This window comes from Alligator mississippiensis, chromosome 6, assembly GCF_030867095.1.
Source record: "Alligator mississippiensis isolate rAllMis1 chromosome 6, rAllMis1, whole genome shotgun sequence".
Classification (NCBI taxonomy): domain Eukaryota; kingdom Metazoa; phylum Chordata; order Crocodylia; family Alligatoridae; genus Alligator; species Alligator mississippiensis.
Window position 1 is genome coordinate 6,967,950 of NC_081829.1, and position 22,192 is coordinate 6,990,141.

Sequence of the window (22,192 nt, forward strand, 5' to 3'; positions counted from 1 at the left end):
TTCTAGGTATACACGAGGGTGTCAGCCTCACTGGTCTATTAACCGCTTAACTTCTTTTAATGTAGCTGCCAGTGTACTAAAGGGATGAACTGACCCCTCAGCAGACAGGGCAAGGGATAGGTTGTAAGAGCTGATCAACTTCAGGATATCCCTTTGAAAGCACTCCGAGCAAGGGACGGCACAAGGAAACGCTTGCCCTGCTTCTGGCCAGGCTGCACCCAGGCAGACAGAGGAGTTCACTACCCATCCAGCACTTAGCATGAGCAGGACATCCACCAAGAGACCTTTTTAGAAGAAACACAGCGAGCCCCAGAGCAGTGTATCTCATAGACCAAGGGGCTTTCATTGCTCAGGGGCTGACGTTTTCCAACATGACCAATAACTTGGAGTGCCTGGTTTGTGTGTGTCTAACTTGAGATCCTGAACTTGAAGCCCTGTTTCCCTTTCTACCCCAGAAAATCTGGCTCCAAGATGTCTGAAGAAGAAATGGCCAGGCATTTTTCATCTAAACCAAGGGCGGGCAATTATTTTGGGTGGAAGCCCGCTTACTGAGTTTTGGCAAGTCATTGAGGTGGCCGGGGGGCAGATAAATATTACTTTTCTAAGTTTTTTAGGGGCCCCGTGGGCGGGATAGAATGGCTTGGCGTGCTGTGTCTGGCCCGTGGGCCGTATTTTGCCTGCCCCTGATCTAAACAATCCTTTGTTGGCAACTGCTGGTTTATCAAACCCAAATCTTTTGCAGCAGTGGTCTGGCTTCAAGGATCCTCTTGTCAGGAGGTTTCCTTATGGCCCAAATGAAATTTCTGAGCAGACATGTGAGCGTGTGCCAAAGACATCTCATGACAGCTGATCTCTCAGTGGTCGAGGCATAAATACAATTGTGATGTGAGGGGTGGGCCCTGTTCTGCCTAATTCAGAGGAGAGACCAGCACTTACATCTCCCACATCCTCATGAGTGCTCTGACCTTTAATTATTGATAATTCTGGGATGACACCCTTTCTCGCATGCTTTTTTTGCACAAAAAAACCCTCCAAAAGATTCAGTGCTGTTCAGATAAAGAACAAATCCAACCGACAAGACTTCAACATTTTTCACAACTCAAAATTCTCGTTTTTGGGCCAGTCTGTGCCTGAAGGCAAGTATAGAAAGACGGGGGCACCATGAAACATGGGGCACTTTTAAAAATATATGCCAGGTTTCCCTTTAGAAGTCATTCTGTGCTTCTCTCCCGTTCTCTGTTGAAGTTTTCACATCTGGCCCGTTACTGCAAGATCTGAGTATTTGATTAAACTAGGGAGTTTGGCAATATACAGCCTGAGGAGCCCTTGGATCCAGCCCAGAGAGCCAGGGGATGGGAGTGGGGGGCTTTGCGGGTGCCTGCACTGGGGTCAGGCAGTGGGGAGAAGCAGCCGTGGCAGCCGAGCCAGGACACCAGCCTGCTTCGGACCCAAGGCAGGTTGTTCCAGCCTATGGCTCTGAAAGGATGCTGTCCACTGGGTTAAACCATTGTGTTTCTTCTGTCTCTCACTATTTTATTAAATGCCTGACCCCTCTCTGGCAGGCTGCCTCAGCATGACACAAGAACGCGTTATGGCTACAGGAAACAAGGATGACCTCTCAGCGCCCAGCTTGGCCTCTGACTCAGAAAAACAACTGCAAAATCCCAGAGAGACAGTGCATTCCCCAGGGACTTCCTCTAAGCCCATGATACTCAAGAGAGCCAAGTTCTACGTGAATCTGGCTGGAATTAATTCTGATGCATGTCGCTGTCACAAAGCACGCTAGGACCGTGTTATTATTGGCTTCAGGCATACAGCAGGGAGAACAGGCCCCGGCTATTAGGATTAAGTATGGATCTCATGTAACACCTTTCCACTCATTTAGATTAAGTCTTCAGGTTGCTAACTCAACAGAGGAGCAGCTCTTGTGCTCTCCACCTCCCCTCCGCCTGCCCCGGGGAAAGGATTGCCCCTTTTTTGCTTGCACAGTGGCCTCATTACCTTGGTATTCCAGCTTAAACCCTGGCTTGTTTTGTGAGTGGTCGCTGTGGAAGTAGACAGTAGTTTCATGGGATGTCGACAGCAGGGAGCCTGGGATTTCAGTGCCGCTGAACCTGCCGATCACGTTACTGGTGTCGTAGGGCCCGTTTCGGATTTCAACAAAGTCATGGTTCGGCTCGGTGGAGAAGTTCAGGAACTGGACGTGCGCCCCTGAGCAGGAGGAGGAGACACGAACGCGGTGCTCAGGTCTGCTCCATTCAATGATGGAAAAGAGCTGTTCTTTAGGAAACTTGGAACCAGACATGCACCAGATTCAAGAACAGGGAGCCTTTGGGGATTAGTCCCCTACCAGTGGTAACGGACACCTAGAAGGGGCCAGATTGGGGCTGGAAGGGAGCTGGGCTGGAGAAATGGGAATCGCACATGCTTCCCCCTTTCTAATGGTGGAGAGGGTGATCCAGCCTGCACCGATCCAGCAGGACTTCTAGCTGAGTGAGGATATGATGTGATAAAGGTCTTCTTACATTAAGGCTCCATTTAGAAAAGGTCCACAAAGGGTGAAGAAAGCTTCTTCTTAACCTGGCGGGGGAAATACCATGCATCTGTGTCCAAGAAGGCAGTTTTCCTGAACTGCCGTGCAGGAGAACTGCTCTTCTGGCATGGTTCAGTACCCGACGAGGTGCAGTGGCTTTAAGCCGTTTGTGGAAATGGGAGTCTATTCCCTTGCTTGCTCCTTATGGCTGAGGGCAAGCAAAATGCGGCGGAGTCTGAACCCCAAGCCTCCAGGCTTGGGCCTGCACGTAGGATGCCCACCAAAGGTTTTGGAAACACCTGAAGCCCCGGGTGCGGGTGGAGGATGTTTGCCGGGAGTAGGGCCACTTACGGTTCTGGCCACTTGGATTTGGCATTAGTTTGGGCTAATTTGGCTGTGGATACAAATTAAAAAAAGAAAAAAAGTCTACAAGGATGCAGCTGACCTGCTAGACTCCAGAATGATCTTCATGAATTTTAACTTGTTAGAAATATGAAGCATGACCAGGATTTCAAACAACATCATTTGACTTATTCAGAATAACAAACAATGCTTTCCAAGCTAGCATTTAGCAGTGAACCAAGACATTAGCAGTGAACCAAGTAGATGCCACTTATTCTGGGATAGCAGCAGAGCAGTGCTGATTTCTCAAGTACCAGCTGCCTTACCAAACCCCACTGGCAGTGATATCCTCCAGCTGCAATCCATGTTGCTGGGGTAGTTTCCTGGGAACCCGGGGCTCAGGAGCACTCCTTCCATCTCTTCTGCAGTCCCACCGCACTGGGCTGTAAAATTAACAGGGGCTTGATGTTAATGGAAAGGCCCTGCTGAAAAGTCCCAGGGGCCACCTCTTTATTTAACACCAATGTCTTTTAGAAAAGGAAACTCATCTAACATTTGCCACTCATGGCTTTGATCACTCCGTTGTACGCTACGTCTTTTTCCTCCGTCCTATGTCTAATCTCTTAAACCTCAGTCAGGAGCTGTACTTCTGAGCAAAATCAGCTAAGAAACCTATTCATCTGTCTTCTTCCGTCTACTCAAATCACTTTTCTATTTTCTGAGTCAAGGTAGAAGAGTTCCCGACCAGATTTAACAAGATCTGGACAAATACTTAGGAATGCAGAAGGCTGTGGATATGCACTGACTCAGACAAAACCCTCAACTAGTGGCTCATAAACGTCACGGCAAACGAGACATTTACAAAAGATGCCCAATAAAATTGAGGACTCAGCATCTTACATGGCTTATCTGGAGGACTCCTGAGCTGCTCCTGTAAATAATACCTTCCAACTCAATGCACAGACTCATAGTCTTAATCCAGGCTGACACTGAAGGCACAGCTTCCCTTTGCCCAGCCTCTCATTATGCATGTTCTTGCTGCTGACAATGCGTCTCCTGTAAATTTTCTCCCTTAATGGCAGCTTAATGTAATTCTTCTTCAATTATTTAAAAGGCAAACACCTGGATTAAATAAACCAGAAGAAACCAGCACAACCTTGCCTGGGACTTAATCCATTTTCACTTGTGGTTTGCAATTTTCTTCGGTTCCAAACCACGCGAACACTCCCCTCCTCCCCCCTTTTCCGCCCACCAAAAAAACGAGGAGGAAAAAAAAGAAAGAAAAAAAAAAAAAAGAAGGTAATGTCTGACTTAGCATTCAAGTGAAAAATCCTCCTCCTTTGGAGCCATTAGGGAACTATATATATATATATATATATATATATATATATATATATATACACACACATATACACACGCACAAATTTTATGTGTTAGGCACTGAAACAGGCCATTTGATTTTACACGGCAGTGCAGGTGCTCAGCGTCTCTGAGAACCGAGTAACTACCAAAGGTTCCTCGATATGGATTTAGGGCATCTAACTTTAGCTGCCAGGCTCCTTTACTAAACCAGGGAGGGCCTGATCTCCTGGGGGACTGCTGAGTCCTTCTGCCCCCCCAATGGTGTCAGTGGTATTTAGGGGTGCTTAGCACCTTGCAGCATAGGGCCCTGATGTTCCTCCTCCTAAGCAAAGACTTGAGAACAGGATTTTTCAGCCCTGCCATGGGGTCCTTCCCCATTCCTGCCTACCGCAGCCCCTTCCCAACAACACACAGTGCAAACAACGGCGATGCTTTCCCCCCCTGCATTTCAGAAGCACGAGTGTGATACCATGAGGGTGGTATCAATGATTAGAGGTGCACAGACAGACAGGTGGAAAGGCCTTTTTTACTGCTCTAGCTGTCACAAACAGAAGGGCTCAAGAGGGACCATCTCACTCCAACCTCATTATTTTCCCCATTGTTATTTGTGTTGTGGCAGTGCTTAATCATAGGCCAAAACCTCCATGAGCTGGGAGCCATATAACACTAGTGTCTAACACAAAAAAAACTTTTGTACTTGCTTATCTGACAACCGTCATGGTTTCCCCCATCACTAACATCAATACCCTGCTCTCTGCACCTCAATTCCTTGACTGCGATGCTCAGCCCAAGGGCTTCGGGCTCTTTTCTAAGCAGCTCCCTTTGGCAGGAGCCTTATCTGCTCACTTATTTCTGCTGTAACCATGTCTGTATTTATTTCTGGACTAGAGATCATCAGATAAAAGAGCTGTTAGCTACTATAATTACTTTCAACCTAAATGATGTGAGCTGGAACAGCAGGAGCCTGAAATAACTGTTAACTAACGCATGCTATTAAATGCATAAATGTCTCTCTCACAAAGTCATAAAGTGAAGAATATGAATATTAAACATCCAGAGTTGCTAAAACAAAACACTGCTTTAAAATAACCCCCCAAAGTCCTGAAAGCTCCTGTCAATGCATCTGTTTCTTGAGAGACTGCTCCTATCCCTATAGAAAGGAGTAACCTTTTCTCCTGCATGGGAACAGCACCAGGCCACAACCAGCCACAGCTCTTGGCACCTTCTTAGCAGGTGGCACCGCAAGCAAAAGAGATGATGGTGACTTTTATTTGGCTACGGAGATGTTACCTTGCCAAACTTAACCTTCTTCAGTAGCGCGTAGTAGCAGCTGGAGAAATCTTTGCTGGACAGTACAGCTCCAACAGCATCAAAATGCTGCTCAAACATGAGGTCCGCTTCTCCAGAATTTTGTTTCGGAAGAAAAACGGGTGAATTTTGACGACGTCAAAATGGCACGGGATAAAGGCACTGCGCTGCATTTGAAGGTACTTTTTGGTTTCAGGGAGACAGGCTGTAAATGGGTTTCTGAGTGGCAGGAGCTATTTTGGAATTGCAAGGCATGAATTCATACGCTAGCGTGGGATCAGGGACTGGACAAACGGAGCTTGGGCTATGTATTCAGGAATAAAGCATCACAGGAGATGGGACCGCGAGGTGAGGTTTAGGTGAGAAAAGATTAATAGCATGCTCTCTTGCTAATCTGCTCAGGTGCTTAAACTGGCAAAAGGTTTGTAACTGGTGCCATGTATTACAACAGCATGTTGAAGATGGGGCAGGTTAGATCTATGCAGAGTCATGAGCAGACCCCCAGCCCTCAAACTGCTTACGGCTGAAATAAAAAAAATTAAAAAAACACACACAAAGAAGGGAAGAAGGGGTTGTACCATGATCCCCTTTTTACAAACGGGGAACAAGGCACAGACAAAACAGGCAGCCTGCTCAGGATTGCACAGACCGTGGGATGGAAGATCCCCCCTCCCTGATCCCACGCTGGTCCATCAACCCCGAGTCCGACCTCCCGCTCCAAATGTGGTCGGCCTGGACAAAAAGTTGGAAACAGGAATCATCGTGGGCGAAGATTGGAAAGCGTGGGATTTGAGGCAGTAATTGTCACTATATATTGGGCAGCTCTCCAGATGGCAGAGGTTTGCCAATGGCTTTTCGAGTGAAGCAGGCAGCGAGGAGGACCGAAAGCTGGATTCAGGCAGCTACTTGGTTTTACTGAATAAAGAAGGCAGGTAGGTTAGGGTCTTTTGGGGAAAATCCCCTCTCCTTCCTCGCATTGTCCCAAGTGGCCGGAGAGCAAAAAGGGGTGGATATGGGTTTCAAATCCGGCCGGCTCCTATTCTGGCCAGAGTCATTCTTTGGGTAAAAGAAAAAAGCAACAAGGTCACAAAAGCTTCCGAAATAATCTGCTCATCGCAGAGTGTCTCGCGATGTGTAAAGGTGAATGGCTGGTCAGGCGCGTTATGTTCGGTGTTGTGCATTTCTCCGACTCGGTGACGCTGGTCCTGACCAGCTCAGGAGCTGCGGGAGCTGCCGGTGTTAATCAAAGATGCACATCATCATCTGCTCCCCCCAGTGAACGGTGGCACTCACACTCCAGTTGCAAAGGAGAAAAAGAACCCTCTGTAGTACATTAGTTAATATTTGCATAGTCCCACAGGGGAAAATGCTTTAACAGTGGCAAGCATATTTTGAATAATCATGATTACAAAAAAGAAAGAGCCAATGCTTGCAGTTTCTCTCTCTCACACACACACACACATGCACTTCAATAATATTTTCTGTGAAACCTCCTTATAGTTTGAAAGCTGCAGTTTAAATATCACTGCTCTGAACTATCTGATATTGGCTGGGACCAGAGGAAGCTAATGGGACTTGATGGGGTAATGGGCTGTACTGAGGGCGCTGATAGAGTTTGTGTTGGGGCCTGAGCACCAGAAAACCAGGGAACAGTGCGGGGCGAGACTGAGAGAGAGAAGCGAGAGCCCGAAACGAGAACAGCCAAGGGCGGCTGGTCAGGATGGAGGTACATTGGGTAGAGCTATGTATGCAGAGCCCAGGCGGGACATCCCGTGGCAGACCTGGGTGTTGTCTTGAAAGAGGAGTTTACCAGAAGTGCTGGAAGTCAAGATGGGGGTCTGCCAGAAAAACTTTCAGAGGCCCTTGGTAGCACTGAGAGCAACTCAAACCCAAGGTTTCCCGGTGCTTCGTGTTGCATCGGCACTTAGTCCATGCACACGATGAAAGGGCGCTTTAACAAGGGGAATAAACAGCGACAAGAATCCTACCTATGCAAAGTGGAGGTGGATAGTTCCAGCGTCGAACAGTCCCCGGCATGCAGGAAATGTGAGAGTGCCCCTGAAGGAGACAACGTGGGATTTTTAGAGGATTTGGGATTCGTTTGTGCGTTCATCTTACAGCAAAGTTGGGGTCAAGCGGAAGAACCCACCTCCCCGGCCCCCACGCCACCCGGTTCTTGATCTGTAATGTGCAGTACCTGCAGTGCGTAGCCCGGTTCACACTGAAAGGAGACGACATCGTTGACCAAGTACCTCTCGCCAATCTTCAGGCCATTCCCAGGCACTGCCGGTTCTGGACAGCTGGACAGGCCGACGGCTGTGAGAGAGAAAGAGCAAGGCTGAAAGCTCCTGGGGAATGGTGATAAAGCTGATGAGCTGTGATAAAGGCAGAAGGGAAGCCCTGAATCTCATTAACACAACTAGTTAACACAAGGGCATTGCATTTAAGAGAGACAGGGGCAGCAAGACCAAAAAAACTGGGAGAATACCTAGAAATCAGATAGACAAGAGCCACCTGGTCATCTCCCTTGGAAACTACTGCAAGGCACACTAAATCTTCCCATGCGTTGCACAGTCCAGTTTTGAATGCCCGAAGCAATAGGACTTTCCCTCCTTCCATCAGGAGGCCATCGCAGAGCCTGACAGACTTTGCTACTATGATATTTTACCATACTATTTGAGTTAGAGTCTCTCTTCTTCCTGATGAAGAAGGTCTTGCATTCAAGAGTGTGTCAAACTTTATTCCAACCATGCAGCTGGCCCAATAAAATATATTGCCCCTAAAAAAAAAAAAATCTTTGCCTCTCGCACAATTCCTGGACTATCCTGGCGACCATGTCACCCCAACACTACCTGTTCTTTAATCTCATCTCACCGGTCTTGGTTTAAACCCCTCTGCTCAAGCTTTGTACCCCTGAGGCATGAACACTGCAGGTACTTGTCAGCATCCCATTCCAGGGGCCACCAAAAGCAAAGCTGAATCTCTGGAGTGCATTCTGCGCGGCGTGTCTTGAAGGATTTTCTATGTCGTCGCATCTGCCGTTCCAACCGTTACAGTCCTGCCGTTCTTCAGAAAGAACTGCATTATCTTGTTCGCACTCTTGGGCTCGACTGCTTTGTCTGGTATCTTAATTATTCCCCTACTAACCATTCCTGAAGAATTTCAAAGACGGTCATCGTGCATGCTATTCTCCGTCAGACGCTACCTAACTGGAAAGAGCGCAGAATGGGCCAGAGGGAACCAGTTCCGCCTTGCTTGAGAAGCTCTGCTTTATTTGCATCGTGCTTGTAGAATAAAAAGTGCGGTTTTTTGTTTGTCATGTGTCATTTATCCTCTTGGGGGACAGAGCAGCACAATTCCAATTTTTTCCAGCCCCCGCTCTCCTTTCCTCTCCTGCTTTTCAATTAAGGAACGAATGTATGATGTGATATATGCAATAGGAAGAGGTGTGGGTCTTCGATACAGCCAAACTGAATATTCTATGAATATTCCATTCATTCGCTCCCATTTCCTTCCTGGCTAAGGTTATATCGCAACCCTGATTGGAGACCTCAGGCCAGGTGATACCTTCTCCTCTATATGCCTTCCACCTTCCCCCCTCCCCAGCTGCCTTTTCTATGACACTGAATGGAAATAAAACTAAGACAGCAGTTAGCAGTCACCTCATGCCCGCGGTTGCTTAGCTGTCTGCCAGAACCACCCTCACTTTCGACACTAGCAGCTGCCACTAAAAGATAACCTTCAGCATCTTTCCAAGGGCTCAAGTTTTGTTTCAGCTCTACAATCTGGAGGCAGGGCTGAGAGTAGGGGGGGGGGGGAAATAACAGCAAGGAGGCTCAATGGGGTGCGATGGAGACTCTCCTGAAAGCAGAGTCGTGTGGCTTTGCTTGAAAACACGTATTCCTGCCACATGCATGACTATCACTTGACCTTCAAGGAACGGAGAGAACAGCTTGAAATAACTTCTCGTTCAGATCAGTGGGCACTGAGTCATTCATGAAGCTGGATTCTAGTCACTTCACTCTGGCTTTTGATAATGTAGAGATAAGGGCTTTTCCTTGAGGAGTCGAATCAGTGGGAAGAGAAGAAGAAAGCACTACAAATGTCATCTTACCTCTTGTTGCGTCCTTTCAGTGGCTTTACACATACAAGCCCCCAACTTCCAGGCTAAACCTTTGTGAGTAATTGATTTTCAGCCCTAACAGTGAGCTGACAATCCAACTTCCTAAGACTAACGCTCGGTGTTTATTGGGAGGCAATTTGATTTTTTATTTTTTTTTATTTCCCTGAGAAAACATACATTTGAGGGAGAGGGGTTGAACTGAAGAAACCGTTTCATGTAACTCTAAATGTTTTATTTCTCTTTCATGCTTTTAAAACCCCTTTTATTTTCTTATCTTTTGGTAAAGGTTTGGCAGGTTTCAAAACGGAAACATTTGCAAACAAAAATCAAAACGCTTCGTTTTGAAAATGTCGAAAATGTGACGTGTCAGCTTGTTTGAAATGTGTTTGAGTTTTTTTCTTCCCCTTGGTGGAATCTGCTGGCAAAATTTCACGTGAGTCTTCAAATGGCTCCAGTCTGTTCAAAGCTCCAGGAATGGCAAAGAAAATCTTTCGCCCCATAAAAAAAGACCAGTTTGGAAACCCAACCTTGGAACAGGACACTTTGCTTTTGATGATTGATACTCAACCATGACCAATAAACTATCTATTTATTTAGGATTTTATACCACTGATCATCGCTGTAGTATTCGGGACCCTTCCATGTAAAACCAGTGGCGAGAATTGTTGGCTTAGAAAATGGTATTTAAATGTTTGCTTTTGGGGAGCTGGCGTATAGGTATATGTATATTCATTAGACTGGTTCAGGATGGGCAGCAAAGGTTAATTGATTTTTAAACACTTGGTTCTCACACACACAGTTTCACGTAGCCCTGGAAGCAGAGAGGTTGTCTAACACAACAAGCCCAACAAAGACACATAGCCTGGGAAAGAGTGGGGCATGTACCATACTGTTTCATAACATGAGATATGGTGGCACCAGTTAACAAGGCCCCAGAGCAGGGGGGCCTGAGTCCTGTTTTGGGGGAACCGAACACAGTAGGAGAAGGCCCGGAAAGATTAAATTAGTATGTGTACAGGTGATAAGCTATGTGGATGTATGACAACCACACAGAGAGACCAACCAGTAATAGCCACGGACAGAGTCATCAGGAGAGGAGGAGAATACAAAAGCAGAGACTTGAGAGTAACAAAGGTTCCCTCCTCTGCATCCCTCCTCATTGTCCCTCCTCCCAGGGTCCTCTGCCTGAGTTCCTCCCCATCCCTGTCCCCGCAGGAGGGTCCCTGAGGCCACTATGGAGAGAGGGTACACCACCAGCCCATCTCATCCACCCTGCCGGAGGAGGGTGTGGGTCTAGGTGTCCCACCTCCAGACTCCTGACACGCTAACATCTAAGAGAGTGTCTCAGAGTGAAGATTGTGTCCTGGCCAAATGTATTCTGACTCTAATGACAGCCTTAGGATTTGGTAGATATATAGAATTGTTTGTATTGCTTCTTTTCTGTTATCACAGCTTATCAATAAATTTGCCTATTATCTAATGGAAAGGTCATGGTTGGTTTGAGGGTGGGTTTTCCCATCTCCCTCAGAACAAGGCATCTGGGTCCTAAATCCAGGGCCAACACAATGAAACCCTAGAGTACTATTATACTATTTCAGACTCTCCAAGCAACATGCTATTGTCTGCATTTCACAGAAGGGGAAGCTGAGGCAGACAGCAGTGAGATGGCTACCCAAGGTGACATGTTGAGTCTGTAGAAGAGGCAGAGTTAGGACCCAGAAGTTCCTGGCCTCCTGTGCTGAACCAACTGCCTTTAATTAAAGCCTTCACTGCAAATGCTCAATGGCTGCTAGAGCCTTCAAACAGGCTGTAACTCCACGCAGACCCGTGATAACCAAGCTTTGGTTACTTGCAAACCTGCTAGAAACAACAGTAATTGTTGCAATAATTCTGACCAAAAGGTCATAAGATTTTCTCTTCAAGCCAGTCTCCTCAAGCAAAGAAAGAAAGTCCCATTGGGGAAGGGGGTGCTACGGCAGATGGACTCCTTAGGTCATGGGCCATCTTCATGGTGGATGGTTAAGAAGAAAGCACTGTTAAATTTGAAGGTGCCTGGCTACTTCAGCACAGCCCTGCCAGGTAGCTGGTGGGCATCACGGGCAGATCCAGGATTTGGCAGAGGAGCAGCTACCTGTTGTACAGGGGTGGCCGCGCCCCCACTCCCAGCCTCCTCTCCACCCCACCCACTGATGCAATGATGCAAGCAGACTGCACTGTGGGAGCCTCTGGGGACTTTTTCAAAGTCCCCAAAGCATGCAACTCCCCCCCCTCCCCCGTGCCTCACTTTCCCTATGTGCTCAAAGACATGTCCTCTTTCCTCCCCCACCTGCCACTGCTGCTTTCCCTGTTGTCCCGGGTGTCAGGAGGGTTTCCAAGCTACCCCTGCCTGCTCCAACCAGGATGCATTAGGGCTGGGCTCATCTAGAACAGCAACAGTGGGTGCAATGGTGGACAAGATTTCCCAAGGGAAGGACCATATCTCCCTCTACTGAGTGATCCCTGGGAACTACAACACTAGAGCAATTACAGGTGAAGGAACTTTTCAGCTCCGCTGATAAAGACCTATACATTTGCATCTGGGAGCTCAGGGTCCGGTGTCTGCTCACAGCACTGGTATCTCTGTTTCTCTGATTAGGAAGCCTTATGAAATGGCATCGTAGCTGTTCTGGGCTTGAGATAGGAATCACTGGACGGCATCTGATAGTCTGCGCAATGCAGGAGGTCAGCTGTCATGATCATAATGACCTTTCCTGGCTTTGATGCTTAGGAGTCTGGATAGGCTGCAAACCACTGCAGACTGTTCTGGCTTGGTCTCTGCGGTTATATTTGCTAAGGCCACTATTTATAGTGCTATTTATAGTGTAAGAAGCTCTCCTTTAATTCAAGTGGCAGGGGCTTCTCAGGGATGAAGGCCCTGCTCATATACATGAGACCAGAAGTCATAACATGACCCACCTCCCCAAACCAAAACACTGAACGGGAATGGTGCAAAGGACCAAAATTAACCTCTCGTGGTTTGGGAGTATGAGGGGGAGAGGTTTCATATGTTTTTTTGAACATTTGGGATTGACATAATTGACTCCACATTCAGCTCAAAGGGGGCATTTCTGCTTCCGATGCAGATTCCCGTTGCTCCTTGCTCCCCACAGCTGTTGGCTCCCACCCTCCCTAGCTCATCAGTAGCTGCTCAGCCCATCTCAGCCAGCCCTTACTGTGCTTAATGGAGCACTAAGGCATCTGCTGCTCTAGCATCCATCTCTGGCTGCAGACTGAACGGATGAGTGGGCCCCAGATCACAGTAACCAAGCTTCAGTGCTGTGGTGGCCAAGACACTGATGGCGATGCTTTACTGCTCAGTGCTATACAAGGAGATAAAGAAGCTGCTCTTTTAACTATTTGTTGCAAGCAAGCATAAAATAGAGAAGGGTTACCATTGCACTGAACTGGCAACATGGGATAAAGGGCAAGACTCCCACCGACTCCAGACTGGTATCCAAAAGAGGAGATAAAACAACTTTGACAGGCAACACAGGCATCAGTTGACCCTCAATGAAAACTATCAACCCACCCCATTACAGCTGGAATCTGGGACAAGGAAAATTTTAAGTGCCTCCCCCCTTTCCTGCAGGTCACGATGAAGAAAAGAGTATATAGTTTCTCCAGACAGGGAGGAGGGGGTCACCACGACGATCCTGCCAGCTCGATGAAATTTAGTGCAGGGGGGACCACACGTAGCACAGGCGGCCTCTGCGTGGCATGTGGCAGACTAGGGAGGAAACAGGGGGAAATGGGACAGATAGGGCAGGGAGCAGAAAGCAGAGCAGCAGATCGGACAGGGGAAGAGGACCGGAGTGGCACTCAGGGAGGGGGGCAAGTTTTACCTTGTGGCACACCTGCTATAATGTATCCAGGACTCAGCTAAAGGTTAGATTTATTTAGACTCTCAAGTTATTTGGGACAGGGCTTGTCTTCGTACTGTCTGTACGTACAGCACCGGGCACAAAGGGCCTCCGTGTCCTGATCTAGGCCTCTCTGCTACTATATGAATAACTTATTTGCCTGATCAATGTGTCCATGGGCTCCTACAGAAATCAGGGACACATTGTATTAGGCCCTGCACCCATGCTCAGTCTGCCGGACCACAGCTTCCCTCCAAAGTCCTCCTTATCTTCATCAGTTCTGCTTTTACCAAGACAGCACACAGGCTCTGAAAATGCAAACACAGAAAGCACCCTGGCAAGCAAGTACGCACAGCCCCTGCAGCCACACAACAGGGTCCTCTACCATTTTGCAGGTGAAATACAGGTTTAAAACTATCTGCTGCTTTGAACAATAAAACCAAATAAACAACTGTCTGGCTTAAGAGCTGAAGGCAAGATTCATGATTGTGAGCGCTTGTCAGATTTGGTGTCCAGCAAAAAACAATTATGTTCACATCGCCTGCAGGAAGATTCAACTAACGGAGACATCAGTCCCAGCGCATCTCTCATCAGCTCAGTGCTGCTGATACCCACACAGGGAAGGAGCCAGCGAGTCCGACTCTCTCTACATTCGCCACTCTGCCATCAGCACAGAATTCGGCCTTCCTGCTGGGGGTGTCGCATCCATATGTGCGCAAGCTGCATTGATTCCTCTATTGTTGCATGTCTATTTAAACTCATGAGAGGCAGCCTTGAACTCATACGGTATCTATGGGATTGCTGGATGCCCTTGTAGCTATCATTCCTCCACCCAAAGCCATGCTACTTGGAAGCTGCCAGCGGTCAGCACTGCATGGTGGTCTATTGTGGATTAAGCACTGCAGTGCCTTTTCGGGGACTGGCTAGGGCCAATCCAAAATGAGGAATCAAAATATGGGGGAAGGAAGCTTTATGAGGAAACCCCACCAGCCCTTCCTAAAGAGACTATCTCCCACTTTAGCTTCTCTAACACTAGTAAGACCCACTTTCCTTCAGCAACCCATGAATACAGCTCAGGCCTGCTCTGATATCTTCCAATCTAAATCCACATGAGGCTCCCATAGCCTGCCCACTAGGCAGCAAACATCCCATCAGCGTCCTCCATCTACATCACAGCTGCTCAATGCACCACCTCCAAGATGCAGTGGTTTGAGCAGTAACCCATGGAAGCTTTCCAAGAAACCTGAACAGGAGAAAGGACTGGAAAGACACTCCCTGGACTGCCTTAGGCAGCACCTGCTTTAGCCAGAACATCTTCCCACGGGCTTTCTATTCAGTTCCTATCACAACACTTCCCCACGTCTGATGCATGAGCATCTTGGCCAAATGTGGCCCTGCCATGGTCACCTGCACTTTATTTGCACATGGAAGAGCGAGGCCACAGCAGCACAGCACTGCATGTATAAATGCTAGGCCTAACATGGGAAGCAGGACAGGATTGTGCAGATCCATCCCACTGGCTGCTAAGATACTCCCACCTTATAGCAGAACGGAGGTCAAACAGAGGCAGCCCATAGGTAACTGCATTGCCAGGAGGATAAGGACCATGTTTACAGCCAGGTCTCCTTCAGCTGCACTTATATCTCTTTATACCCTGTATGCCTGAGAGCGAGGGAACAGACACATGGCAGGCTTGAAGCTCACTGCTTCCTAGGACAGGGTCAAAACTACACTCTCGACCTGACTGGTGCCCACCCACCCTGGCCCATAAACCCAGCACATAAGGAGCAGTGGGATCAAAGCTATAGCATGCACCTTACAGGAACACGTCGGGGGAGCTGCTCTTACTTTTGTACTCCAGGTGAAAACCGGCAGCAGACACGCTGATGTCCGAGTAGAAATGCAGATAGAGCTGATTCGAGGTGCTGTTCAGCAATGCCGGCACTGTGGTACCTAGGAAAATAAGAGGTGTACATGGCTATGGATGAGCCCTCTTTTCTCCTCCCCTCTGTCTTCAGAGATTTGCTGCATAAATCTGAGACGAGTCTGAGAACAGAAAGTCCTTTAACTGAACAGCCCTGCTTGTTTTGATCAGGTCCTAATGAGGCCGGCAGAGGAATATCCAAGGCTGGTCTGCAAAGATGTTTTCAAAGCCTTGCAATGTATTTCATCATGTAAAGTCTGATGTGGTGGAGTTCAGGCAGACTAAGGGATCGAGGGGGAGATTTGATGATGAGCACAGAAGGGAATAGAGCTCGAGTCGCTGGAGACACCAGAGCGTGTCCCCCGGTGCTCACCTGCTGTTACAGTAGCAGACCCCAGTGTTTTGAGCTGAAAAGCCACGACCCAGCTCAACTGTGCAATCAAAGGCTGCCACGCTTTATGAAGGGTGCCCAAACCCATTCATCTGTGGCTCTCGAAGCATTTTAAAAAACATTTGTCGAATCGGATCTCATGACTGTGTGTGACGGGGGTTGGCAGTTTTTGCCACGAACCCTCCACCCAGCGCTGATTCTGCATGGAAAAAGTTATGTGGCTCCTGCTGACTCTGTGATTCAGGTGACTTGTTATCTCACATGGATGTAAAGCAGGTGGGAGAAGCTCCCTCTGTATAGAGAGGATCTAGGGTATGGGCTGAGCTGTATCCAGGGAGGAACCTTAGGTGCAGGCAATCTAGGGGAAAGGATTGAGTTGGTCTTGATGCTCTCTAGCCACTATTTATACGATTAGCAAAGCTGGATCCCAAGAAGGAGGCAGTTTTGCACCTAACACTCTACAGGTTAAGGAAAATGCAATAGTATTGCATCCATTTTTCAGGTGAGTAAAAATGAGACTGTGGGGCCTTCCTTACTACAACATCCTCTCTCATTTCCAGCAATGGCAAAAAGTGCTATTAGACAGGGCTCAGAGCAATTTTGATGAAAAGAAGTGAAAAATACTTGAGACATGTATGTACTCGCACCCACACCATCGATGCTGCACAATTGCTGGAAAACAGGCAAAACATTTTCTAGTGTGGACACACACACACACACACACAAGAGAAACTGGCCCGTCCCACGCCACGGTGTGACAAGCTGGTTTTATTGCTGGCGTGTAAGTTGAGTCCACCTTCCCAGATCCCACTTTGAAGACCTCATTCCTGCAATTTCTCTAAAAAAAATCTGACTGCTAACAGTAAATGCCATACTAGGACTACAGACCCAGCCAGCTGCTGCCATGTTTAAAGTTCCCTGCTGGTATTTCCTGAAGCTAGACATAGGTTCAAGGGCCTGGTTTAATAAAGCAGAAAAAAATCTCTTTAAGCACATGCTTAAACTCATTTTTAATCTGCGAAACACTTAAGGCAGTGGTTCTCTATCTTTTTAGATTCAAGGCAGCCCTTGGAAAATAACAGCTCTTCGCTTTCACTCATTTTTTGACTACAGAAAAATAACAGAGCAGTTCTTCTGTTGCAAAGAACTCAAAACAATCCCAAGAGGTTAGCCTACTTTTGATGTTACCGATTCCTATTTGAGAATCTCTGGGTTTACTTTGTGAATCCTGTGTAGGTGCTGATGAACCTAACAATGCAAATATATTCGTGGCACCTTGCAAAACTCTTAAAAGGATCTCATGGCACCCCAGGTTGCCCTGGGACCCTGGTTGAGAATCACTGACTTAAGCATCTCCTGAGCTGTAAGCATATGTTCAAGTCTGATAGAAGTCAAGGGAAATTTAAGCATGTGCTTAAATGCTTTATTCAATACTGCATGTAGGAGTTTCCGGTGGCACCTACCAGAGAAACTACCCAGCATGGTGGCTGTATTATCCCCTCCGTCAAACACTTCCAAGGAATCCCAGTTCTGCTCAGTAACAAAGCTGATGACTTGAATCTGAAACGTTAAAAAAAGAAAGAGCAAATATAATTCATTGTGAAATCAGGCTGCTGTTAAGCGAAAGTAATACCAATGACAGAGCCATTAATAAAGATAACTATGCGTCCCAGGGTTTAATCTCACTAGGAACTGCTATTATGTTCGTGATGATGCATTGCAAAAATTACACAACTGTTGTCACAGAGTCACCGGTTGGGCTCTGTGAAGTGTTTACAGTGAAACTGGAAAGTCTCCGCTCGTCTAATGGCCTGTATTCTCCGCTAGTGCCAACTGACACAGCACTTGACTTCGCAGCTGACTAACATTAGCAAAGGATCCGGCCCCGGGTTGCAAAATTGTGAAACTCAGGCAAAACTCTATAGGTTTACACTCCAAAACAGGATGTTTCCAGAAGGACGATGCTTCCCTGCGCAGCATCGCCACCTCTAAGCATTCAAAAATAAAGAGACTGGCTCCAAAAATAAAAAATAAAAATAAAAAAAGGAGGTTATGCATTTAAGTTCTGTACATTAACCTCTATTTATCTCTTCAGTGATGACAGCTGGGACTTTATTCTAAAGAAACAAAAGCTTAGCGTTTTGGGCTGTCTCTCGAATGTAGCAGCTTGGACTTATAAGGAAATCACCAAAATCATCCACATCAACAGGGTGGACATCTTCTTGGTTGCACTCAAAAATGACACCATCTTCAGCGCAGACACCTGAAGTGACTGTCAAGTGGGTTTTTTGTTTCTTTATTTCTGCAAAGACAGATCCGGACAGTATTTGCTAAATATTCTCCCTCGCATCCCCCTAAGATATGTAGGCTGGCATTTTTAAACAGCCACTGGAAGTCAGTGTTATGTGAACACTTCGCTCCCTTATGCATCCTTGCCAATAGCAGCCTTCCCTTTTCACCTGTGGCTTCAATGGTCAACCACGGGGACCTGAAGTTTGGCACTTAAACCCTATTTAGGCTCTTAAAGCAGCAGGTGGATTTTCAGAGGAACCGATAATTCCCATTACATTCAATGCCTGTTCAGCACCTGAGAAAATCTGAATGCGGGATGGGAGTTGGTGTGCCTAATCGGGGTTCCCTAGTCCCTACCACCCTCAGGAGTGCGGCGAACAAATTCCTATTTCTTTTCAGTCCTCCTGCATCTGCTTATTGCAGCTGCTTGGTTCTTTGAGATCACGGTGAACAAATGCTGTCTGCTAACCCTAATGTGTCTGATCAAAAGTAGCCCTGTTGAAGTCAACAGGATGGCTCTCTTAAGCCCAGAGCTCAGCAGGAAGCATTTGCAGGACAGGGTTTTTTGGTTGCAGCAGGACAGAGCACTTTGAAGCTACTTTTGTTGTCTGCAAACCTTGATTACACATATGGACACACACACACACACCTATGTGCATGCACACGTGCGCACACGCATGCACTCACACACAGCCTTTCTCCACTCTAAAACTCTTAAGTGAATGCTGTTTCTTCTAATATCCTGCAAGGCTGCATTGACAAATCCATGCCAAACATCTGCCTCCTTTTCTTCCCCATTAAGATAAAATAATAATAATTAAAACAAAAGCCCCCAAACAATAATTTCTGGCATTTTAACCTTGTTTCCTGCTTGATTTACTCTGAATAATAGAAGAACTTTGAGAGAACTTTGCAGGGTTGGTTTTTTTCTTCTTTAAACAAATGGACTCCGTCTAGCCAGCATGCTAATGACCCCTATGGAGCCATTACCGATCACACTGACCAAGTCAATACCTTTCAGCAGGCATAATTACACCCCAATTGTGATATACGTTATTGAGAACAAAGGAGGGTTTTATTGAGTTTAATTTTTTTTTTTTTTTTGCAATTTATTTAATTTTTTCCCCCCTTTTTTATTTAAAGGCATAAACATTTTAAGGTTCTAATTCTAGGCTGACGTGTGGATTCACAAGGGATCTGCATCTATTTACTGCCATGTATATAAATTAATTCACTGAGGAAGGTTCGCTCCATGAATGAATAATTCATGGCAGAAGTGCTAGCTGGTGCATTGATTACATAAAAACCCTGTCGCCGCCTCGCTGCTGCTAAGAAGGCTTTAATTTCGCCTCCTCCTCTGATTTACAGTTGTTTAACCTTTAATTGTTGTACAAAATGAGGGTAAACTGATGCTTAAATTAGTATCTAATAACGCAGAACATTTTGCAGACAAAGCGAGTAATTGGGGAAATGGTGAGTGTGATGTGGGCCGGGGGAAGGGGCCTTGGTTCCATGGTGGCCCACCTGAGCAGAGTCGTGGCCCACCTGAGCAGAGAGACGGCGTTTGGGAGTACGGTGCCCCGAGCACAGCTGGATAATATAGCTCCACTCTGACGTGGGCCAAACAGACAGCCTTCGACTGCTTCTGCCTTCGTGTGTCCCTGTTCTCAGTTGCTACCGGGGGGGATTTCATAAGGTGACGGGGTCACCTGTCCGCTCTTGGCCATCTTTTCTTCCGCAAAACAAAAAAACCCAACAAAACCCCCCAAAACTTCCAAAAGGAAAAAACAACATGACAAATCAATGCTGGCCTTTTCTTGGGAAGCCATGTGAATTTGCATCTTGGCTTCCTTTTATCTTTTTTATGGGCCAAAGTCGAAGGGGCTGCAGCTTGCTTTCTGTCACCACTGGCTAAAGCATCCTTTCCTCGCTATAGTGTGGAGACTGCTACTAGCATCCCTTTGGGTACCCCAGCCCCGCAAGCAGTAGAGGACTGTGCAGAAGGCCCAAGCATCAGCCCCTCAGAGACGACTTATCCCCATGGTACTGGAGAATGAAACGGTCTGCTTTGGTTTTTGGCTTAGCCGTATTGGTGAAGAATTTGGAAATAACTGAGCTGACGTTCATTTTGAAGTGAGATGATTTCATCCCTTGTGTCCATAAACTCGAGCACTTCTTTTCTGTTCTCTATGTCCATGCCCCTCTGTTAGGTGGGGGGAAGCATTTGGATGGTCTCCTGCTTTGACCCGTGTTGTATTTCCTCTGACGGTTTATGCAAAGGTTTCTAAGATGCATCGTCGAAATATGGAGCAGGCAGTCATGGGGAAGAGCACGTATGAATAAAAGCATGCTTTTTTCCCCCCTTAATAGCCTGATTTATTATTCACTTCCTTCCATTCGAAGTGTACATATGTAGAAACAGTTAGCAACGACATGCGCTGAGAACAGTCCCATTGAAACGCGGCCCTCAAAGCAGAGGGGAGAAGAATAGAGATATCTATTGAGATCGGCTTTTAAAAAAACCCTGAAGTTAATTAATTATCACCTCTCGATCCTGTGAGTCCCAAACAATTTGCAAAATGCCTCAACTGTTCAAATGTTTTGCTGAGCTAAACAAAGCCTCTTGCGATTCTCCTTCTTTTAATGGCTACAATTGTGAATGAGTGGGAAGTAATCTATGATGAGTTTTGCAGCTTTCCAAAACACTCTGTTAATTGGACTTCAAACACAAAACAAGAGGGAGGAATTTGCCAGTCTGGAAGTAGCAAAAGCTTCGGTAGAGGGCATGGGACACTTTTCTCCCTCCCACCTTCTGCCTTTTAACAAGTTGTCACCAAAGTGACAAGTCACAGGCTGGCCAGATCCTGCTCTTGCCTGCTGCACCATTGCAAACTGCAAACAACTCAGAAGCCAAAAGGCCTTCAGCTTGATGGCCTTGTCACCACGACCAGGATCTGACCCGGTCACTTCATGCGAGATGCTGAACCGCAGCCCCGGAGGCCAGCGTAATAAAACAGTACCTGATGTCAGGATAAACCCGTCAAAAAAGACACAGCTGCTGTATTGTGCCGGCAGCTACAAGTGTCATGTGAGGAATGGGGGAGAGCGTGAGGGGACTCTATTAAACAAATGCCTGATGGAAAAATAAAAGCATTTAATGGACAAGTCCCCTGGAAACAAAACAGCACGAAGAGGAAGGAAGCCCAGAAATTATCACATGCACGGAATGAGTCACCCTATTAAGTCAGGTATCCAGGCTGTAGCAATTAAAGATTTTTTTTTTTTTTTGCCTAGAAAAAAATTATAGAAAATTTTAATTGCCTTTTTAAAGAAAAAAACTGTCAGGAGGCAATTAAAGAATTTATTTTTTTTGCAAAAATCTAGTTGGTCTAATAAAAGCTATCACCTCTACCACGAGTCCTGATTCCTTGCCCTATTAGGGGAATTCACTTTACCTACATCAGTTGATCATGAAGGGTGTGGACCAAATGAACAGGGAACTGTTGCTTATCGAGTCCTAGAATACGAGAATGAGGGGCACCCACGGAAATGAGGATGGCACGGGTCTAAAAGTAACAAGGGGAAGTGCTTTTTAATGCAATGTTTAGTTCACTTTTGGAATTCATTGCCGTCAGAGGTGGTGAAGGCAGAGAGCACCGCCAGCTTCAAAAAGGGACTGGATAAATTCATAGGTGATAGATCTATTAATACAGGGGTGTAGGTTGTACTTCCTCAGCCTGACGCAGGGTTTTTAAACCCAAAAGCTTGCTAAAATGTCTTTCCAACTATTTAAGTTGGTCTAATAAGGTATCAGATTCACGCAAAGAACCCTGTCAGATCTATTAACGGCTATTGAACAGAACGGTTGGAGATGTTTCCTCTGGCATCTCTAAACCAATAAATGGTGGATGCTATGGAGGGTATTGAATAGAGGATAGATCATTCGAGAGACCTATAGCAACCACTTCTGCCACTGTTGGAGACAGGATACCAGGCCAGATGGACGCAGCGTGGTACT

At 46.7% G+C, this 22,192-nt stretch overlaps 1 protein-coding gene across 4 annotated transcripts in view; it reads right to left on the reverse strand.

Moving 5' to 3' along the window:
• CSMD2 (CUB and Sushi multiple domains 2) overlaps positions 1 to 22,192 on the reverse strand; it is a 651,518-nt gene that overhangs the window by 91,343 nt on the left and 537,983 nt on the right. For all 4 annotated transcript variants that reach the window (XM_014605014.3, XM_019487966.2, XM_059729594.1 and 1 more), the window contains 6 exons: positions 17,346 to 17,442; positions 15,416 to 15,520; positions 7,743 to 7,861; positions 7,534 to 7,603; positions 3,202 to 3,318; positions 2,002 to 2,211 (listed from right to left, as the gene is read on the reverse strand). In XM_014605014.3, coding sequence (XP_014460500.3) covers positions 2,002 to 2,211; positions 3,202 to 3,318; positions 7,534 to 7,603; positions 7,743 to 7,861; positions 15,416 to 15,520; positions 17,346 to 17,442 — 718 coding nt within the window. The remainder of the gene's footprint in view (positions 1 to 2,001; positions 2,212 to 3,201; positions 3,319 to 7,533; positions 7,604 to 7,742; positions 7,862 to 15,415; positions 15,521 to 17,345; positions 17,443 to 22,192) is intronic.